Source organism: Vitis vinifera, chromosome 1 (assembly GCF_030704535.1).
Source record: "Vitis vinifera cultivar Pinot Noir 40024 chromosome 1, ASM3070453v1".
Taxonomy (NCBI): Eukaryota; Viridiplantae; Streptophyta; class Magnoliopsida; order Vitales; family Vitaceae; genus Vitis; species Vitis vinifera.
Window position 1 is genome coordinate 25723987 of NC_081805.1, and position 20187 is coordinate 25744173.

The 20187-nt window shown below is 32.0% G+C and overlaps 2 protein-coding genes and 1 non-coding gene across 4 annotated transcripts; 2 read left to right on the forward strand and 1 right to left on the reverse strand.

The window, feature by feature from the left end:
- Positions 1-5420: 5420 nt before the first annotated feature.
- LOC100260936 (F-box protein At1g67340) lies at positions 5421-9865 on the forward strand. Its single transcript, XM_002271406.5, has 3 exons — positions 5421-5966; positions 6227-6389; positions 6507-9865. Exons 1-3 carry the CDS (start codon positions 5719-5721, stop codon positions 7251-7253), a joined length of 1158 nt encoding a protein of 385 aa, XP_002271442.1. The 5' UTR covers positions 5421-5718; the 3' UTR covers positions 7254-9865.
- Positions 9866-14184: 4319 nt separating this feature from the next.
- Positions 14185-14265, forward strand: TRNAL-AAG (transfer RNA leucine (anticodon AAG)). The gene has a single exon. It is a non-coding gene; the product is annotated as a tRNA-Leu (tRNA).
- Positions 14266-14404: 139 nt separating this feature from the next.
- On the reverse strand, positions 14405-20150 carry LOC100243727 (alpha-ketoglutarate-dependent dioxygenase alkB). 2 transcript variants are annotated; one of them, XM_002277732.4, is made up of 7 exons: positions 19871-20150; positions 19641-19792; positions 18101-18459; positions 17398-17536; positions 17021-17087; positions 16816-16937; positions 14405-15039 (listed from the first exon to the last, which is right to left on the reverse strand). In XM_002277732.4, exons 1-7 carry the CDS (start codon positions 19972-19974, stop codon positions 14900-14902), a joined length of 1083 nt encoding a protein of 360 aa, XP_002277768.1. In that variant the 5' UTR covers positions 19975-20150; the 3' UTR covers positions 14405-14899. The 2 variants fall into 2 exon arrangements, with proteins under 2 accessions (XP_002277768.1, XP_059590870.1); XM_059734887.1 differs by having other exon boundaries at positions 19641-20142.
- Between the last annotated feature and the right edge of the window lie 37 nt (positions 20151-20187).

Here is a 20187-nt window from a genome sequence, read left to right on the forward strand (position 1 = left end):
ATTTATAATAAATCACGAAAAAAAGTAAAAAAAAAAAACAACTTAAAATATAAAAACAAATTACTTTTAACAAAAAGTTAAAAAATAAATAATTTTTTACCTTAATTTTTTATATTGTTGAATAAAAACTTTTATAATTCAATTTAATAAAAAAGTAAAAAAAAATAAAACAAAAATTAGTATAAAACATCATTTCATGGTATATGAAGAGAAGTATTTTATATTTGATGAATAGTTATATCCCTATGGGACTTCAGCTTTTTAGCTTCAATTTATGCTTCAAAAGAAGCTAAAGTAAAAAAGGTAAAAATCTCAAAGGAAATCTTGGGGAGAAAAGATTGTAGAATAATTTTCCATCCTTTTTCTTTCTTGTTTCTAGAATTGACTCAAAAGTCAAAAGTCATAAATAAACAACACACCACTAATATTAATGCCACTTTATCTTTAAGTTCCTTTTTGTTTAAATTAAAAAAAATCCCATATAAATAGAAGAATAAAAAAGCTAAAAGGTAAAGGAGAGGCAAGAAGAGAATGAGGCAAAGGCATGAAATGACCCAATCCTAGTCACATGGAATTTGATGTTGTAATAGCCTAATAGCGACCTTTAAACACCAAAATCTTGTGTGATAAAACTTTAATTTTTATTTTTTATTTTTAACTTAGAATATAAAGATGAAAGATCTCCTTTTTTTTTCCCCTCTTTTCCCACTTGTGGGTGTGGTGACAAAATGGGGATCCAAATAATTGAGAAGCCATGCAACTAAGGCTAGAAGGTGTCCCATCACAAAGACAAAAAAACCACAACACAATCAAGGGAGAGATCTTGTTTTAAAAGATTGAAAAAGAAACCCTTTGAAAGCTAAATTATAGAAATCTACCTCTACTCCTTTGACTCCTTTTTTATTTTTTTATTTTATTTATTTATTTATTTTTAAAGGTGATAAATATTGAAAGAGAAACTACCCACCTTTCAACTTAAGGAACCAACTACCCTTTGTTTAATTTTTAATTTTACTTGCTCATCTTTATCACGTAAGAACATGGTCAACACCATCAAAAGGTAATTTAATTTTATATCATGACATTACACTAGAGCTTTCTATCTTTTTCTTACATGGATGATCGTTTTTTTTTGTTTTTGTTTTTGAAAATCTTAGTCTAAGTTGAAAATTAGGATTAATTTTATTGAAAACCTGAGATTTAGTATAAATACATTTAATCATTATTGGTTTCAAATTTGGTCAATTACCACCTTCATAATTTTTATTTTTTTTAATGAAATTTATTTATTTTTTAGAGATATTTTAAGTATAAATAATTTAGATAGAAATATTTAATAATTATCTAAAAACTAAATTTTATTTTAGAAAAATAAAATTTATACATGAAATGTATTTGTAAGGGTACTAATTGATGAAATTCGAAACATGTGGTGACTTTGTGTATTTACACTAAATATCGAGGGTCTCAATGAAATTAACCTTAGAAATTATCTTGAAATATTATGATTTGTTTGGTTTTAAGAAAATTTATGCTATGTTTGATTTTTGAAAATCTTTGAGCAAAAAATGTAATCGAAAGAGAATAGAAAATAATGTAGTTTTAAGAGAAGGGTCAGATGATCATAGTTTTTTTGAGTTAGATTATATTTGGTTCCAAAAAATTTAAAAGAAAACGTTATGAAAAAAAGTAATAAAAAAAATTAAAGTTAATAAATTATTTTTATATCTTATTTCAAACTCATTTTATTTATTTTAACTCTTTGATTAAATAATTTGAACACATTTATGTTTTTAACTAATTTTATTTATTTTTTTTGTATTTTTTTATGATAAAATCAAATAAATAAATAAACAAATTTCCTTTACATTTTTTTTTCTTTTCTCAATGCCTTACATATAATACTATCATTTTTATCATCAAAATTATCTTGAAATAGTTAGATTTTTGGTTTCACAATTTTTGTGGTAAAATAAAATTAAAAGAAAAAAAAATTATATGAGAAAAAAATACATTTTTTTTAAATTTTCGGAAATAAGAGATAAAAATTAAAGGTGTAATATATATCAGATTTTTTTTTCATTTATAATATTAATAAAAATGTGGCATTATTAAATAATTCTTGTTGTCTTTGTTGTAAAATTGAGGCAAAAAAATCAAATTATTTAAAGAATATATTCATATAAAAAAAGTTTCATTAAATATAAAATAAATCATAGTAAATTTACCGTATTATCTATTACAGGCAATAAAACTAAAACTAAAAATTTATATTCATAATAATAAACCATAAAAAATAAAACAAAATAGGAAATAAAAATAAAACTAAAAAATAATTAAAATTATAGAAAATAATGGGTTTTCTTAAAATGATCATTTTTCAATTATACAATATGAAAATATAAATAAATTTTAAAGGTAAAAAATATTTATTCAAAATATATGATTATATGGATAGTAAAATATAAAAAATGAAATAAATAAAAATAGAAGTAAAAGTTTATTATCCTATCTATACACTTTCCTTCTTCTTCTTTTTTCTTTTTTCTTCTATATATATATTAGATTAATTATATAAATGATTAAAAAATAATGAATTTATGAAAAACTTGTAAGAAAAAAAACATACTAATGTGATAATTGCCAACCCAAATTTATATTCAAAAGGAAAACTAAATTAAAATTAATATAAAAATAATTAAATTTAAAATTGATTAAAAGAATGAGCATTAAATCACAATATTATTAATTTAATAAGAAGAATATATATTTAGAAAAAAAATTAATTTTCTATATTTTAATTGTGTTTTAATTTATCAATAATTCATATTCTAATGCTATAAGATAAGGTGATATTTTTCGGAAATAAATATGATTAATGCCATGTAATTAATATGGGAGAAATTCCTAAAATAAATATATTTTAAAAAAAAAACATAGATATTTCAATTTACCAATCATTGAATCAATTTTTCATTCCAAGACGATAACTTATGATATTTATGTCGATCTAAAATTATTAGAAATTTGGAATGTGGACTGTGGAATGTTGTAATTTATTTATTTATTTATTATTATTATTAATATTTTTTTTTTATAAAAAAGGAAAAAAACAAAAGGAAAGGTTGTAGTATGGACGACGTCAGGTAGTGATGGGACGGGAATTGTTAAAATTACGGCGACGTGACACACACCACCGTTTTTACGTTCCTTACGCCATCACAATTTCTTGAGTTGTTGAGTTTAGGACGTTTCTATTATTATTATTATTATTATTTTATTTTTTTTTGACTCCAATTTATCATCATTACTTTTGCTTCCTTATCCTCCATTAAAACCTTAAACACATGTTTATTCTCATTATTCTCTCTCCCTTCTTTTGTCTTATTACTAGTATTTTGTTTTTCTCTTATTTTATTATTATTATTTGAATGACAAGTTTTCTAATTTCTCTTCAATTATTGTCATGATTAATTAAATAATTTATGAAGTATTCGGTAATTATTTTTAAAAATAGTTTTAAAAAATAATTTTTAAAAATAGTTTGTGATATTTTATAAAACAAAAATTTATTTGAAACCTAAAATATTTTTAACTTTTTTTAATAATTTTAAAATTAGTTTTCATTTAAAAACAATTAAATATGTTTTTCCGAAAACACTATGTTTCTTGTTTTTTATAAAAAGTGTTTTTTTTAGAAAATAAAAAATTATTTTTAAAAATAGTTACCAATTGAACCCTTATTTAAAAAAAAAAAAACTCTTTTTAGGGTAAATTACAAAAATCATTTTAGATTTTTTTTAAAATGTTTTGCCTATATTTCTAAACAATTAAGAATTAATTTGAAATATTAATATAATTTTATGGTGTTTGATAATTACTTGAGATAAAATTAATAGTTCATTTGAATATATTTTTTTATTTTATTTTTAATTTTTATATCAAATATATTACACTCTTATTAGGTAGTATTTTCAACATAGGTATTTAGTAGTTATTATATATATATATTATTTTAGAAACAGAAAAAAATATTAAAACCATACTTAAAAGATTTGGTTTTGATTATTTTTTATTTATTTTTATTTATGACCATTTTGTCAATGTTTATGAAGTATACATAACATACCAACATTGTTACTTTAATTAATAGGAAGAAAATGCAAATGAGTTTGTGCATTAATTTCCCATGGTAAGATTTGTTAAATACTTGAAATTTTTTTTTTTTAAAAAATTAACTTTAAAAAAAAGTAAAAAGTAAAAACAACTTTCCCAAAATATTTTCAAAAAATAAAAGGAAATGAACCAACCTGTTTCCTATTATTATTTTTCATTTTTAAAACATTAGGACCTATTTGATAATTATTTTTTAACAAATTTGAGAAAAAATAATTTTTGAGAATAATTTTTAAAATTTATTTTTGATTTTTATGTAATAAAAGTATGTTTTGCAACCTAAAATATTTTAAAAAATAAATTTTTGATATCCATGATTATTTTTAATTATTTTTTAAAACATTGTTCATAAAAAAAATGAAAAAAAAAAGTGTTATGAAAATATTATATTTTTTATTTTGAAAAATACAAAATAGAAAACAGTTTATGAATGGAAAACCATTCCAAAACACAGTTGCGTAATACTTTCTAAAACATAAAAAATATAAATTCACATTTTCAAAAAGTTATCACCCCCGAGTACATCTCTAGTCTATTATGTCATTGTCATTTCAAAAATTATTTTGATTTTGATTTTGATAATTATCTAATAAATCGTCAACCACTCCACCCATATATCTCTTTACCTAAATTTAAGGTTGTAGGCACGCCTTTCAGCGAGCATGAGGCATGCAGTTCGCTCATGCATCAGAGTTGTTTCCCTAACCAAAATTAAATAAAATATTATATTTCCCCATTTTATTTTTATTTTTATTTATTTCCCTATTTAAATTCCCCCTATATTTCCATTTTAATTTTAGGGTTTGGTCTGGAATATTAAGAAAAGAAGAGGCGACAGTAACTGAAGCTCTGTTAGTGCTGAATCATCCCTTTGACCTTCAGTGGTTAGGTCGTCGACGAGAGCCCAGAATTCGCTACCTGATTTTTGTTAATCTCCCCTCCGCCCGTCTTCACAACAACCTCTTGCCACCGCGCGTGCTCCCCATGCTGCACCGTTAAAGAGGCTAGACTGATCCGCATCCAGCCTCACGCCACTGTGGTGGCGCGTGTAGATAAAATTTTACCTTGGAAAATAACCGAAGTTAGTTGTTTTACTTACAACAAAATTAACCGCTTTCAAACAAACCCAAATATTTTTAGAGAGAGAAAAAGTGAGAAGAGATGGTGGAGAGAGAAACGCCACACCACCCTGCAACCAACATAGGGCGAGGAAAGACGGGAATGCCCCTGTGGGGAGATTATAAAAGGGTGGAAGACAGTAGATGATTAAAAGAAAAAAAGGTTTTAAAAGCAAAACCGACGACGACGACGACGACGACGAACGGGCGGATCTGGTCAACGACGTTTGACCGAACTCTGAGAAATAAGGGACAAGTCCAGGGCTAAAAGTGTCATTTGCTTACGTGTTCTGCTCTGTCGTTGTTGTTGGTGTTTTTGGGGGTATTCGAAGGCCTATTCTTTCTCTTTTATATAAGGCTCCCACTTTGCTTTCTTTCTTCATTTCTTGTTATACAAAATCTCACGGGAGAGAGATTCAGAGATATGAGAACCAGAAGAGGGGTTTGTTACCGTGAAGTGGACATGTGTACGGACAATAGAGTAGTGAAGAGAAGAGGGGATTTTTCCGGCGACAACGTCGTTTGCTGCCGGAAACGCCAGAGGCTAGCGCCGGAGTCCGCCGGAAAGTCTGATTTCTTTGAAGCCTTGCCAGATGATCTCGTCATTTGTATTCTCAGCAAACTCAGCTCCTCTGCTGGATGTCCTTCGGATTTCATCAACGTTTTGCTCACGTACGTGATTGTTCTTCTCCCTTTTACCGGCTTGGTTTTCGTTTTTGTCTTCGCCGGAAAATTGAGCAATCCGGCGTCTTGCCGGATTTTTGGACGGAAGTTTGAGTTTTTGTTGCCATTGATGGATGCACTTGTTTCTGGATCTGTGCAAATCTTTTTCCGTTTGAAACTCCAGAAAAAAGAGCGCTTGTGAAATAAATTTATGTTCTTTTTTATGGTGTGTCGTTTGAAAGGCTGACCTTGTTGATTTTCTGAAACAGATGCAAAAGATTTAACGGATTAGGTCTTCATTCTCTAGTGCTATCCAGAGCTTCTTCGAAATCGCTCGCCGTTAGAGCGAAGAACTGGTCTGAGTCGGCTCTTCGGTTCTTGAAACTTTGCGCCGATGCCGGCAACGTCGAGGCGTGCTACACTCTTGGCATGGTGTGCTTACTATCCTTCGCTGAAAAAATATTGAAAAATATAATATAAATATTGAAAAAATAAATTTGTATGGAATGCCTTAATCGACTCATAGACTTTTCTCTATTGCTTTGACAGATTCGTTTCTACTGTTTACAAAATCGAGTGAGCGGAGCTTCGCTGATGGCTAAAGCCGCTATAAGTTCGCACGCGCCGGCACTGTACTCGCTTGCCGTGATACAGTTCAACGGTAGCGTCGGCTCCAAGAACGACAAGGATCTTCGAGCCGGCGTGGCTCTCTGTGCCAGAGCTGCCTTCCTCGGCCACATCGACGCGCTTCGCGAACTTGGCCACTGCCTCCAAGACGGCTACGGCGTTCGCCAAAACGTTGCTGAAGGACGGCGGTTCCTTGTCCAAGCTAACGCCAGAGAGCTAGCCGCCGTCCTCTCCTCGGCATCTTCGGCAGTTTCGTCGCGCTCGTGGCTCACGTGGAATCCACACCAACATCATCGCCATGTAACCGGCTCGGGATGTCCGTTATTAAGCGATTTCGGCTGCAACGTGCCGGCACCGGAGGCGCATCCAGCAAGCCGCTTCTTGGCGGAGTGGTTCGCCGCTCGTGGTGGCGTTCCCGGTCCAGGGCTGAGGCTTTGCTCTCACGCCGGTTGTGGACGTCCGGAGATGAGACGACACGAGTTTCGTCGCTGTTCCGTGTGTGGTATCGTGAACTATTGCTCTCGCGCGTGTCAAGCACTCGACTGGAAGTTGCGCCACAAGGCGGCGTGCGCGCCGGTGGAGCGTTGGCTAGTCGACGACGGTGATGCTAACGGAGAAGGTGCTGTAGCCGGCGCCGCAGCGGAGGACGACGTCATCGTCGCTAGTTAACGGTGACGCTTATCGTTACTGACGGTAACGGCACAGATGAGTTCTAAGGAAACCAAAAGAAAAAAAAATCAGGCCATTTTTGCTGAAAAATTAATTTTAACTTTATTATGGTCTTTGGAACGCACAGAGTTTACTCCCGTTGTTTGTATAGATAGGGGTATTTCGGAGAATTCGATGGGGCGTTTTCCATTTTCTTTATTTCCTTCTTTTTCTTCTTTTTTTTTGGGTTTATAGAGCAATTGGAAGCCTTAATCTCGGACTCGTTGCATTAAAAATCATCGTTTGTTTTGGTAAATCTTTAAATCTCCTTTTATTTGAATTTTGGATTACTTTGGATATTAATCGTTGGGATGCATGTGGGTGTTGGTCTCGCTAGTGTGAATCATCATGTTGCTTTTTATCAAATCATCCCCATTTTCTCATTTTGTGTACTGTCTTTGACTCCTCAATTATGATTTTGTTTTCAAAAATATGATTGTCAAAAACAAATTTAGAGAAGAATTGCCAAACAGGGCAAGTGAGCGGATCCGGATGGATTTAATTTAATTTTTTCAAAATTCAAAAACATAGACTTGGGAGGAGTATAGTGTAACTAATAGAGGGTGCCAGTTCACAGTTGTGAGGCAGATGAAAATGGCATCCTAGGTAATTTATCATCACTACCCTCTTCACCTTTTCTTGGTGGTCAAAAAAGGTACGCACAGTGGAAGATTGACCCAAAAAATAAAGAAGGGGGAGCTAGTGGAGAATGCGGCTGTTTGGAAAGCTAATATGCCTGGCCATAAAACCAATAAAAGTAGACACGGGAAAAATAATACATATTGGCATCTCATCTCTCTCACCTTGGTGGTAGGGCACTTGCTCTCTTCCTTTTCTGTTTTCTTTCTTTATTTATCATCATTGTTTACCATTATTATGATTATCATGGTCGAGTAGAAAATTTGACCCAATTCTGTGGTCCAAGTCCTTTCCGCTCGTTGGGATTCCAAAACTGCATGAAAATGAATTTTGAGTTTCTGCTCTGCTTGTGTGAGGTTTTTACCTTTACATATAATGTAAGTTCCTACCATCACCCGTTTATTTTCTCTGTGAAACACACTTCCCTGAAGCACACTCAAAATGCGCTTAATGGGGATGAACTTGAACTTTCACGATATCAAACCATGTCTCCCCTGAAACACACTTCTTCAGGAATCCAAGCTTACCATGTGCTATGTTCTAGGGAAGAGTCCAAATGCTATGTATTAAAGACAAAATAGGAAAAAAGAGATTGTGATCCGTTTCCAATTATGTTCGATAAATCAGCTTCCTTTCCAGGACAGATGGGTTCATGCATTACAAAGAGCAAATCAGGCCGCCTCAGGTTGGGCCTTCAAACTGGGCTTGAACCTTATGAGGGGTGACTGTGAACCCAAGCCCATCGCTAGGCCCAATTTTGATATGGGCCTGAATCAGAGTTTTGCAGGGCAAGACAATCAAACGGGTTTAGGAGAGCTTAAAATTTTTCAATTTCTATCCTCATTTCCCTCATATATCTTCATTTAAAAAAAATAAAAAAATTCTTTGAATGTAATGTTCTAATGTCTCCTCTTCCATGCTACATTATCTTTCTATTTTATGGCATTCCAATAGGAAACCAGAGAAACATGGAGAAGACGAGGGAAAAAAGAGTAAGAAAATGATGGGGTCAGGCTTAGGGCCCGGGCAGACCCTACTTGAGGCTGTGATTGGGTTTGGGCTTGGACTTGAGCCCAGACCCAATGATAAGAATTCAACTTTGTCTCCTGATCAACTTGATCACGTCTTCAAGAACATTCAGTTTCTTCCCTAGTATGCCCTTTTCAGGAAAACTACCACAAAAAAAATAAATAAATAAAGGAAATTCTCCCAAATGCAACAATTTTGCTACAATTCCTAATAAATTGATTAAGGATTTCAGCCACACTGTGAAATGCATAAAGATGAAGGCTAAAGAAAGAATTGAACGCAAAATGAACCAATTTGCAGATGAATGCGCAAAAAAAATAAATTATAGAACCATCTAATTTTATAAAAATTCCCAATTCGTAAATGTGATGATTACAACCTAATCACCTTCCATCTCTGTATCTTCCAACTATAAATAAAATATATACCATCAAATTATATATTACAGAGACTATTTCAGAAGGGGAGGGAAAGATTGAGACACACACGGTAGCACCAAACCTCCCAACACCCCACCGTAAAAGCGTCACGACGGCCGCTTCGGAGGCCTCGCCGAGATCTGAATCGGAATGGGCCGACCCGTACCTGTTCCTCCGCAGCTGCTGCAGGCCATACGACCGGACCCGGCGCAGGTCCGGCAGCCAACGTCGCCGTCCGACCACCGCGAGCATAGGCACGAGACCCGGCCCGTGCCGTTGCAACTAGAACACCTGGGAAATGGACCGGCCATCGGCTTCTGGTCCATGACCGACTTCACCAGAACCGCCCCGGCCAAGACGCTCAAGCCGGTGGCGAGCTGAGTCAATACGATCGGACTCATAACAATAGTAATGAAGAAAAGGAAGTTGCAGAGATGGGATGGCGTCGATGGGGAAGAAGGGTGAGGGGATTTTTATTTTTTTTTTGGTTATGGTAATATAAAATAGGAAGTATTTTTGGAATTTATAAGTGAAAAGAGGAGAAGTGGTATTGGGTTTGGACACGTAGATGCGTGTGAGATTGGGGGATTTTTCTTGGAGTGTAGTGAGGATGTTTTTGGTGGGTGTTGTTGCTTCTCTTCCTCCTTCCACTCTTTGTTTGGTTGTGAATTCAGGTCTTGTGTGTATATGCTCGTACTGGTTCTTTGGTTTCATTGATCCCAACCGACGATGGCGATTGCTTGGATTTGATCGCGTTACGCTTGATGCGATCGGAAGACTTATATTATTATTATTATTTAAAGGTTTTTTAAGATGTTTTATTAAAAATTTGACAAAACTAGGTTGTGATAGGGTATTAAGTAGTAATTTTCTTAACAGGTTTTGAGCAGGAACATGGTTTAAAGTGATATAGCATAGAAAAATTAAAGAAATTTTAATTTTTCTTTTCAAAGAAATAAGTTTATAGCTATAAGTCTTTTGATATTTTTTTTTTCTTGTTGTTTTTTATCTAATTTTAAATAGAATTTAATACTAAATAGTGTGTAATAATGTTAAGTATTATATTATTTTTATTTAATATTTGGTTTTTATTGAGTATTAATTAGTAAAAAAAAAGACTTATTTTATTCTCTCTTACAACCTTTTAAGGCACATTCCCGAGCCTTAACATAGGGCTTCCGCGGCTTGAATCCATGGCACTTGATTCATGGGTACTAATTTCTAGATCAAATTTTGACAATCTTATTTAAAAACCTATTGATATTCATTGATAATAAGTCAAACCATTTATGACATTTAACTCACATCCCGTGAATTTATTAAAAGAGTCATTGTTTGGATGACCCATTTTAGGTTTAAGAGCGATATGATTACACTTGAACAACTTCTACCCATCTTCAGAATAATCCTATGATAAATATAAAACTATAATATAAAAGGAAGCTTATAAATATTTCCTTAAATTGTAATTAATTTTTTATATCAGTTAAAACAAAAGAGCTTCCACAATAAATGATTATATGGCACTTTTTGAACCTTTATTCCACAAAATCTACTTCATAAAAGTTGTATGGGATATTCTTGAATTAAGTTTTAAGCAACGTATGTGGTATTAATTTAATATTGCATTGGATTCTTAATGTAAGATGATATTTGTTTTTTTACTTAATTTTAAATAGACCTTTAATACTTAATACTTAACATATTAAGTTTATTTTTGTAGTATTTTATTTTTATTAAGTATTAGCAAATAAAAAAAACCTTATTTTTTCTATTTAAAAAAGTCCAATATTTTGACTTTTTTTATTTAACAAATAATTTATAATAAGTCATCAAAAAGTAGAAAAACAAACAATTTAAGTTTTGAAAACAAATTAATTTTAGTAAAAAACCAAAAAAACAAACACCCCTTAAATCATTTTAAGTCTATTAGAAATTTATATCATTGAATGAGACGAGGATATAGAACAATGAGACATTTCTTTTCTAATTTTACTTAGATTGTATATTTATTTGACTTCAACTTTGACTTTAGTATGAAAATCTTTTTTTTTTTTTTCATAAAAATATTTTATATTTAATAGAAATTTTAAAATTTAAATAATAATAACACTAAAAAATAAATTGAAATTGAATAATTTGATATGTTATTAAGTAGTAATTGTATATAAATTTAAATTATAACTAATTTTCTTTCTTATCTTTAATAATAAATCAAATATAAAATTTGTTTTACCATTAAAAAAATTAATTTAGCCTAAGACACTCTTTCCATTTCTTGTTTTTAAAATATAAATTTCTATATAAAATATAAAAATTATAGATTTAATTTTTATTTTTAAAAGGTAGTAAAATTTTATACATTAATTCTTCTAAATAATTTTTATAATCATTATTTTTTTCGACATAATTATCTAAATATTCATATATCTTATAAAAAATGTTATTATTAATATTATTAAAAATTTTGAGGAATGACAATAAAAGGGAAGTAAAGTTTAAAATTTTATTAAGCTATTTCGAAAAATTTGAAGGAAAATACGAGGAAAATAAAATAAAATAAAAAATAAAAAATAAAGAAAAATAAAAAATAAATTTAAATTTTGATAAATTATTTTTACATATTACTTATTTTTCTTTATTATATGAATATTAAACAATTTAAAAATATATAAAATTTTAATAATTTTTAATTATATTTTATTTTATTTTATATTTTTCATGATAAAACTAAATATCAAAGAACGTGAATAAAATTTAAACGATAGTGAAACCAGCGCGTATTGCGCAAAACGTGAACGGCTTGTATAAGTTGTGGGGTAACGGCTAGCGGCGCCGACATGAGGGGGTTGGCGTGGAAAGAACGGTGGAGGCTGTGGACGGTCAACAGCGCCGACAACACCTCTCAATGTTTGGAGGTTTGGAACGGTCAGAACACACATTCTTTATTATTCTTCAATCTCTTGACTTCTTTTCTATGACCACGTTTCCATTAGACCGCTACTATTTGCTCGTTTGACTCTTTTGTTGGACGAAGTCCTCAAACATGTTGTAGCATTTTTATTAACTTTAACATGTTCTAATTTTAAATTTATGATTATAAAAGAATGTTGTCAAAATTTAAAAGCTTACCTAATCCCATCGTGTGATTATGATTTTAGAAAATATTTTTAGATTTTCTAATATTTAATTTTATTATTATTATCTAAATATTAGAAGCTTTAGAAATATTTTTTAAAATCACCTCCAAATACAATCTAAATTACTTAAATATTTAAAAAGTATGTTTGATAATGATTCTAGATAGTGTTTTCAAAGAGTGTTTTTAATTTTTATAATATTTAAAAATCCGTTTAACAGTGATTTTAGAAAGAGTTTTTAGATTAAAAAGTGTTTTTGAAAAAAAAAATTAAGTATTTGATAAAATTCAATAAAGGCTTGGTGATCTATAAAAACACTTTCAAATAAAATATTTTCACTAAAAATATTTCGAATAGAACTATTATTAAACACATTTTTAAATATTTCGAATAGAAACATTTCATAAAATTATTGTCAAATTCACTTTAAGAGTACATTTGATACTAATTCTTGAAAATATTTTCAGTCTTTTTAACACTTAAATGAAAAAAAAATTCAAATGTAACAATGATAAAAACGCTTCCTAAAATCATTATCGAGTTCTAAATCGAAAACTTTTTGTTTTAATTTATACACTAATCTTATACTACCTATTTACTTGAGTTTTAACGAATATGATTTCAAGCTACTCATGTGTTTGGACAATTAAGATAAAACAGTAATAATTTAAAAGTAAGAATTTAAAAAAATAAAGAGGAAAAATGAGGAAAAGCTTCAAAATTGAAAAAAAGTAATTAATCTCCTCCAAGAGATCAAGCATTTAAATATTCATGTGATGTTAAAATGTTCCATGGTGTTTGAGTTCATAAGAAGACACAATTTGACTACAAAGTGGTTGAAATTGAGTTTTTAAAATTTAGATATTACCTTGTTAATGAAAGATTCTTTCCAATTATGTTTAGTTTTTTTAAAAATACTGAGAAAAAGAAAAGAAAAAAAAAAAAGGATTTCCACTTTACCATAGAAAATATGGAAGAAAATTAAATGTAATTAAGATTAGTTATAAATTTATATATTTTAAAATCATTTAATCTCTCCATATATAAAAAAATTGATAAGTGAAATAAATTTGAAAAAAAATATAAAAATAATTTATTAATTTTTGAATTTATTTTATTTTTTATTTTATTCCACTTTTCTTCTTTATTTTCTTTCCCTCAAATCTTCCGAAAACCCAACATAACCGTCCAATTTTACTTCAATTAAGTTTTGTAGGTTTTTTCTACTAATACCTGGATCTAAACTTTAGAATTAAGGACATATGAATCAATTCTCTAAGTTTTTTTGTTCCTAAATATTTGGAGAATTTTGGGATTTATTTTCAGCATGAGATCCACGACTTTCAACTTATATGTAATGAATTTTCAATGCTCCATAAAACTGTACCATAATTTTATTATTCTTTATTTTAATTTTATATTTATATTTATTTCTTATTGGTCTAAGAATTTGCACTATCATTATATATATATTTTTAATAAAATAATGTTTTTAATAGCTTGTTTTGAAAATATGGTGTTGTTTGAACATATTTTAATTTTTTTAAGTTGTTTTAAAAAATAATCAAATTTTAAAAAATATTTGAAACATATAAAATAAATTGAAGATTTAATTGTAGGAGAAAACATTATAAATTGTTTTGTACGGATCAAATTTCCTGTGAAGTGGAGATGGCCGAGTTGGTCTAAGGCGCCAGATTAAGGTTCTGGTCCGAAAGGGCGTGGGTTCAAATCCCACTCTCCACACCAAATTACATTTCTACTCTTTTGGAACATGACCCATTTATTTATCAAAAATACATTTTTTATAGGGTTAAAAATAAGCACTCAATTGCATCTTGAGAACACCATGCCCAAATCCTGATTCAGCCTCAACTATACTCAATTTAGGAAAAATTTTAACGGCTTGCATTGGGGCAATTTAAACCTCAACATGCTTCAAACAATCGAACAATTAAACCCCAATTTAGATGCCAAATAGGTTAGAATGGTTGGGGCTCCCACCAGCAAGAGTCTTGTTGAAGAGTACATAGGAAGAGGAAGAGAAGGCTGAAGCCTTAGGGGATAAAAAAGGCAGCAACCTGTCTGATAAGATCGACTGAGCAACATCTGTCTAGCTCTGCCACCGCTGCATCTGACCATGATGTAGAGCTCTCAAAAAACAAACTCAATCAGCTTCCCTACAATCGTTATGACTTTGAGTCGGTTGGTGGTTTTTGAAAGGGAGTTCAAAAAAATTGTGGCAAGAGGACTACAGATGGACAGAAGCCAAGATAATGCACTACAAAGATGGTTACAGGTTGAAATGATGCTTATTTTTGTTCTTTGGGAATGTAGAATCAATTTCAAAATTTCAATGAGTAGACTACCAAAAATATGCTCAGAAAACTTGTCTGATGTTGATGTTGATTCTTGAACTTCTGATGTATTCTAAGAAACAAACGTCGTCTTCATGCGAGAACATCAGTTCAAGTGGGGCGATTTCAGCATTTTCTTGGTCTGTGAATATCCGGGGCACGCCTGCAAAATAGATAAGCAAGAAGAAGGCAGAGTAGAATGTAAAATAATACATTGCTGGAAGATAACAAGTAGATCAACCTGCTTTAACTGCATCTCAGAAACAGGAGACTTGAATTGCACAAATCATGGGGGAAAAATGGTATCAGAAAATCTAAATATGATGACGTTTAAATAGGTCTAATGAAGGCGATAACCATAATTGGCTGCTAAGTATTAAGGTAGCAAATATCTCCATCTGCTGCTGATTAGCTTGTCATGCAGTTTTTCCATTTCCTTGGTGAATGAACCAGGTTTGACCTTCAATAATTTTATTTCCAGATACAATTGGAACTTGAGACTTGACAGAAAAACCATAAAATTAACATTACATCGGAAAAACCTAAAAGATCACGATTTCACAAGAGACCATATGTATCATCTGCAATTGTTTAGTTAGTAAGCACGAAAGGCAGGACAGAAGGTGGGGGCAAGGATAGGATAAAAGGATATGGAGATTTTCTAAAGAGAATATGTTTTAATGGTATTCAGTAATCAAAAGCAAACATGGCCTAGTGGAAAAGGATGTAGAGAACTCCTAATATGTCTTTGGAAAGCAATATTGAGGGTTTAACTCCTTTTCTCCCTTAGATGCGAATAGGAACCATGAAATCAATTGTTTGCCAGACTAGTATCAACCACACAAAAAAACAAAGGTTGGGTAATTGGATTTGTTGTCAGCTTTTGTTGAATATCATTCTTGGAACTTGCACTTCAATTGTGATCTCAACAAGAGGGCGGTATCAAAATCATCTTCTTAATTTTCCTGAAGAGGTTATTCTCTATCTCCTCCTTTACTGTATGAGCAAATTTGATCTCTTGACGAATACTATTTTTGTTTCTTCACTAAATGGGAAAACTTTGAAGTTTTTCTCCTGGCTAAAATGATTTCGATGACAGTTTCCTTCAAATGATAGGATATTGGCTTGGTTGGTATTAACACAATGCACTTCAAACTAGAAGATCTGGTGAGTGCTTTCTCAGGATATTACTCTTTAGGCAAGAGTAATGAAACTAATGACTGCCTTTCCTTACATTGATCATTCACCTTAGGGTTGTGGCATAAAGTTGTCACTACTACAAGTGTGAGTTCCTTCCCAAAAGTCCATTGGATGTTTATATTGGCTTGATAGTTTTTGCTAGAGGAAAAAGTCAAATGGCCCTCTCTCCTCTTTTGGCATAAATGACAAAATAGTTTGAATCCTTTTGGTCTATTTTGAGAGATCACATGTGGTGCACTCCCTTGGGTGGGTGAATTTAATTTTGATGAATCTTCTTCAAGAAATCCGGCCAAATGAGAATTGGAGATATTTTTAAAGACAATTTCTTTGTTGTTGTTGTTGTTTTTTTTAGCTTTCTGGCTTTCTCTTGCCCTTCTTGTGGACCTTAGAGAAGTTCATACTATTGAGGGTGAGGAGCTTGCTTCAGGGATGAACAAGATGTTCCAAAGGATTCCAGTACTCAGAGGCTGACTTAATGACTGGGGAGCCCTTAAGTGGGATAGTGTGAACTCTTTAGGTAGGATTCTCTTTGTTGTTTTCTTCCAATAGTTGTTTTTTCTTCTTGGATGGATAAGATCCTTCATTGTAACTCTTATTCTCTTTGCTAGCAAATATTTTTTTCATGTGTCTATATTATGCACATGCATATGAATGAACATATGTGTGATCAATCTATGTATGTATGTACACATGCATGAAAACCAACCAAAGATTGAAATAGCTAAAAGTTCACACTTACCATGAAAGCATTCCCTTGCTTCTCCAGCCATAAGTACAACATCACCACTTCGAACGAACATTGCTAATGGTGGATCATCTCTAGATTTTCCTCCCAAAAGGAAAATAGCTTTGCAGCCCAAACTGAGGGAAAGATAAAAACATTCAGGCCCCAACATGATATTTAAATTTCTGCTCAGGAACATTAACAAAGAAAAGCATGATACCTCATGCTCACTATAGGTTTAGTCCAATCTGCTTCCATGTCATCTAGGTGGCCCCCAAGCATATCACCTGAAAAGAACAATGAAAGTGAAAACCAGTTGCTTAAATCCATAATTAATGATACCTCAAACCTCCATCCCACCAAAAGGTTACAAAGCTTATCAGTGCATATATTCTTTCATCTCAATTGAGTTTACAGTTTTAAACTTTCACATTTGTCCTAGGTAAATTCTACTTGTAAAATGCAAATGATCAAAATCAATGCTTTATAACCTTGTAGGAATTAATTAACTGCGGAATCAATCATACACCAAAATCAATTATAAAATCAAATGGATAAACAAAAAATCAACCACAGATAATAGTTTTTAGTTTGTACCTAATCCAAAGTAATTCACTATTGCAGCTTCTGGCTGGAATACTTTCCCCTTTGACATCGCAGGTGCTGCCATTTCTTTAGCCAGGTCACAAAGTGCATCAGGGATCTTGTTGTGTGGTAAGGAGACATTGTAGTTCCGCTGCACCATGAACATACATCATTTTAGAGATCTGTCCATGCACATTATGCTAGTTATCCTTTAAAAGTATCTTCTCTCTCTCTCTCTCTCTCTCTCTTTCTATCCTTTCAAACTAATATAAGGTTCATGTGTACATGTGGACAAGGCACTCTGAGCCAAAATACCATGAAGCCTGTTGCAGTTACATGGACGTATAACTGCTTAAATCCTCTGAAAATGACTTTGAAAACTCCCAAAACATTTTTAGAAAAAGAGTCAAATTTCTTCTTTTGGTTAGGATACTTTTAGTTGAAGATGGCATTCAAGCCAGATCTGGGGAAAAACGATGGACAGAGTTTACCAGCTGAGCTAGCAGGCATCTTATATTAAGGGGCAAACCCCAACATAAATTTGAAATGCTACAGTCTGAAAGTAATGTGTATATCCTCCTACAGGCAATTTGAGATTTGAAACTAGAAATGACCTAGGACCAGTCAAATACGAAGCACCACTTTAATCTGCATGTGAATTATCTACCTACAGACAGATAGTTGGAAACTAAATGAGAAAAGAACAAGAAATGACCTTGGACCAGTCAAATTGCAGCCCAAGGGTACTCCACCTCAACTTCCGCAGCAGAACAGAGGCTGAAATTGATTTGCATGTGCTTCCTCTTGATGATACAGTATTTTCCTCATAAAATTTCCATCTCTCAGCATCCATGTTTGTGATAGAAGAATTAGACAGAGAATCCAAACCTCCACTTGAATCCTCTTCTTCAACCAAAATTTTTCTTTCTTTTGCTGCCATGAATAAGTCCCTTATAGGCCCATAAATTGCATTGTGATTTGTTCTGTTATAAGGCTGTGGGAAACTTATTAGGCTCTCCCTTATCCATCGGCCTTGTTCCTCAACAGTCAATGCATCAGGAATGAAATAAAACCCTGCACTGGAAAAATACAACTAAGTTTCAAAAGAGAAAAAAATTCAGAAGGTAATTATACTAACAGATGAACACTTGCCCAAGAATGTAAGTTTATAAGGCGCCAAACTCAGCCTAAAAATAGTCTAAAAATCAATATTCAGTTGGATAATTAAAAGCTAGTTAATGGTCACACACCCTTTAGGTGGTATAGCCCAAAATGAAGATTGACTCAAAAAAGACTATAATATGGATCGCTGACCAGCAGAAACATTAAGGAGAGAACAACAGGCATTGTCCACAAATAGGCAACTAGTTTTATGAATGTGGATATATGCAATTGTTACAGGGCACTCCAACTTTATGTGCTAAATGGCTTGTCAAAAGGATAAGCAAGCTGCAAGTTTCCAAAACAATAACCTCGAATAAAATGTATGTAGGACTCATTGCCACATCCTTTTGAATGTCTAAAAGCAATACCTGACCACAAAGCGATTTGAAGTGTATTTGATCACAGACTAAGGGCCCTCTTCACATTACTGCAGCTTCAATTAAAGTTTTCCTTAAAAAGATCTATAGCAAGTATCATTAAATCAGTACTACTAGAACCTTTTTTTTTTAGTTTAGTTCTGAAGCATCCCTCCTAGGAACTCTTCCACAAAAGCATCTCACCTCAGCTGGACTAAAAAGTGCTTGAAGCTCAAAATGTCTTCTTCTTTAAAGGAATTCAAACACATTCTATAACTAATGAACAGTAAGAAAGAGACATTACGTAATAAAAAAGGTGTGTCAAACAACACATAAAACATTTCAAAGAATTATAAATGGAAGTTAAAAGCTTACATTGAGATGCTTTCTTGAAGAGGTTTCTACGTTAAAAATTTTATTTTCAGTTTGTTTAGCAAAGTCTTCTTCTCAATAGCTCTTCTCAAATAAGCACTTCAATACAACCCCAAGCTGTGTCAACGCTTAGTGTTATCAGTAGGGTAAGCACATGGTAAAAGCACTGAATCAATGATGCAGTAAGCAACCAAAGTTAGCATTGCAGGTGGAATTCAATTCTAACTCCGTATTTTTACTTTAACTGGATTCAATTCAATTCAATCACCATGAGATCACCCTCTAAAATGCAGATCAATTCGCACAAAATTTTAAAAAATAATTAGAAAAACAAGAAACCATTGCCTCTGCTAATTCACATACCGGGCCGATTTTCGATACAGAAAACTGGACGATCAAAATCGCATTGAAGCGCAAAAGTTCCCGGAGGAACTTCACCGCTCTGATTGAATGACCGTAGAATGGCTTTGAAATCGACAACTTCTGATAAATCCACTTGTTTAAGCTGCTTTTTCCTGAAATTTTCGAGCACACTGTAACAAAAGAGAAACCAACAACAATCAAAGAGAAAAAGGAAGAGAATCGTGAGATACTTTTTGGAAGATTTGGAGTCATCGTAATAGACTTTGTACTTCTTCTCCGCTCTTCTGAACGCGGTTCGCTCTGCATCATCGGAAACTCCATAGGATCCGTACATATTCCCGGCTTCTCAGTTCACGCGCAATTGAGCTAGGGTTTTGGCTAGGGTTTCGTTGCAGTTCATTAAATGTCACCGCCTGTCACCGTAGCAATTATTTTTTTATTCTTCCCGGCCAAAAGGAAAACGAAGGAAAAAAACAAGAAAAAAAAAAAAAAAAAGGGGGAAATTGAGAAGTTGTAAATTTGTATCTGGTGCCTTTGAACTCCTTAG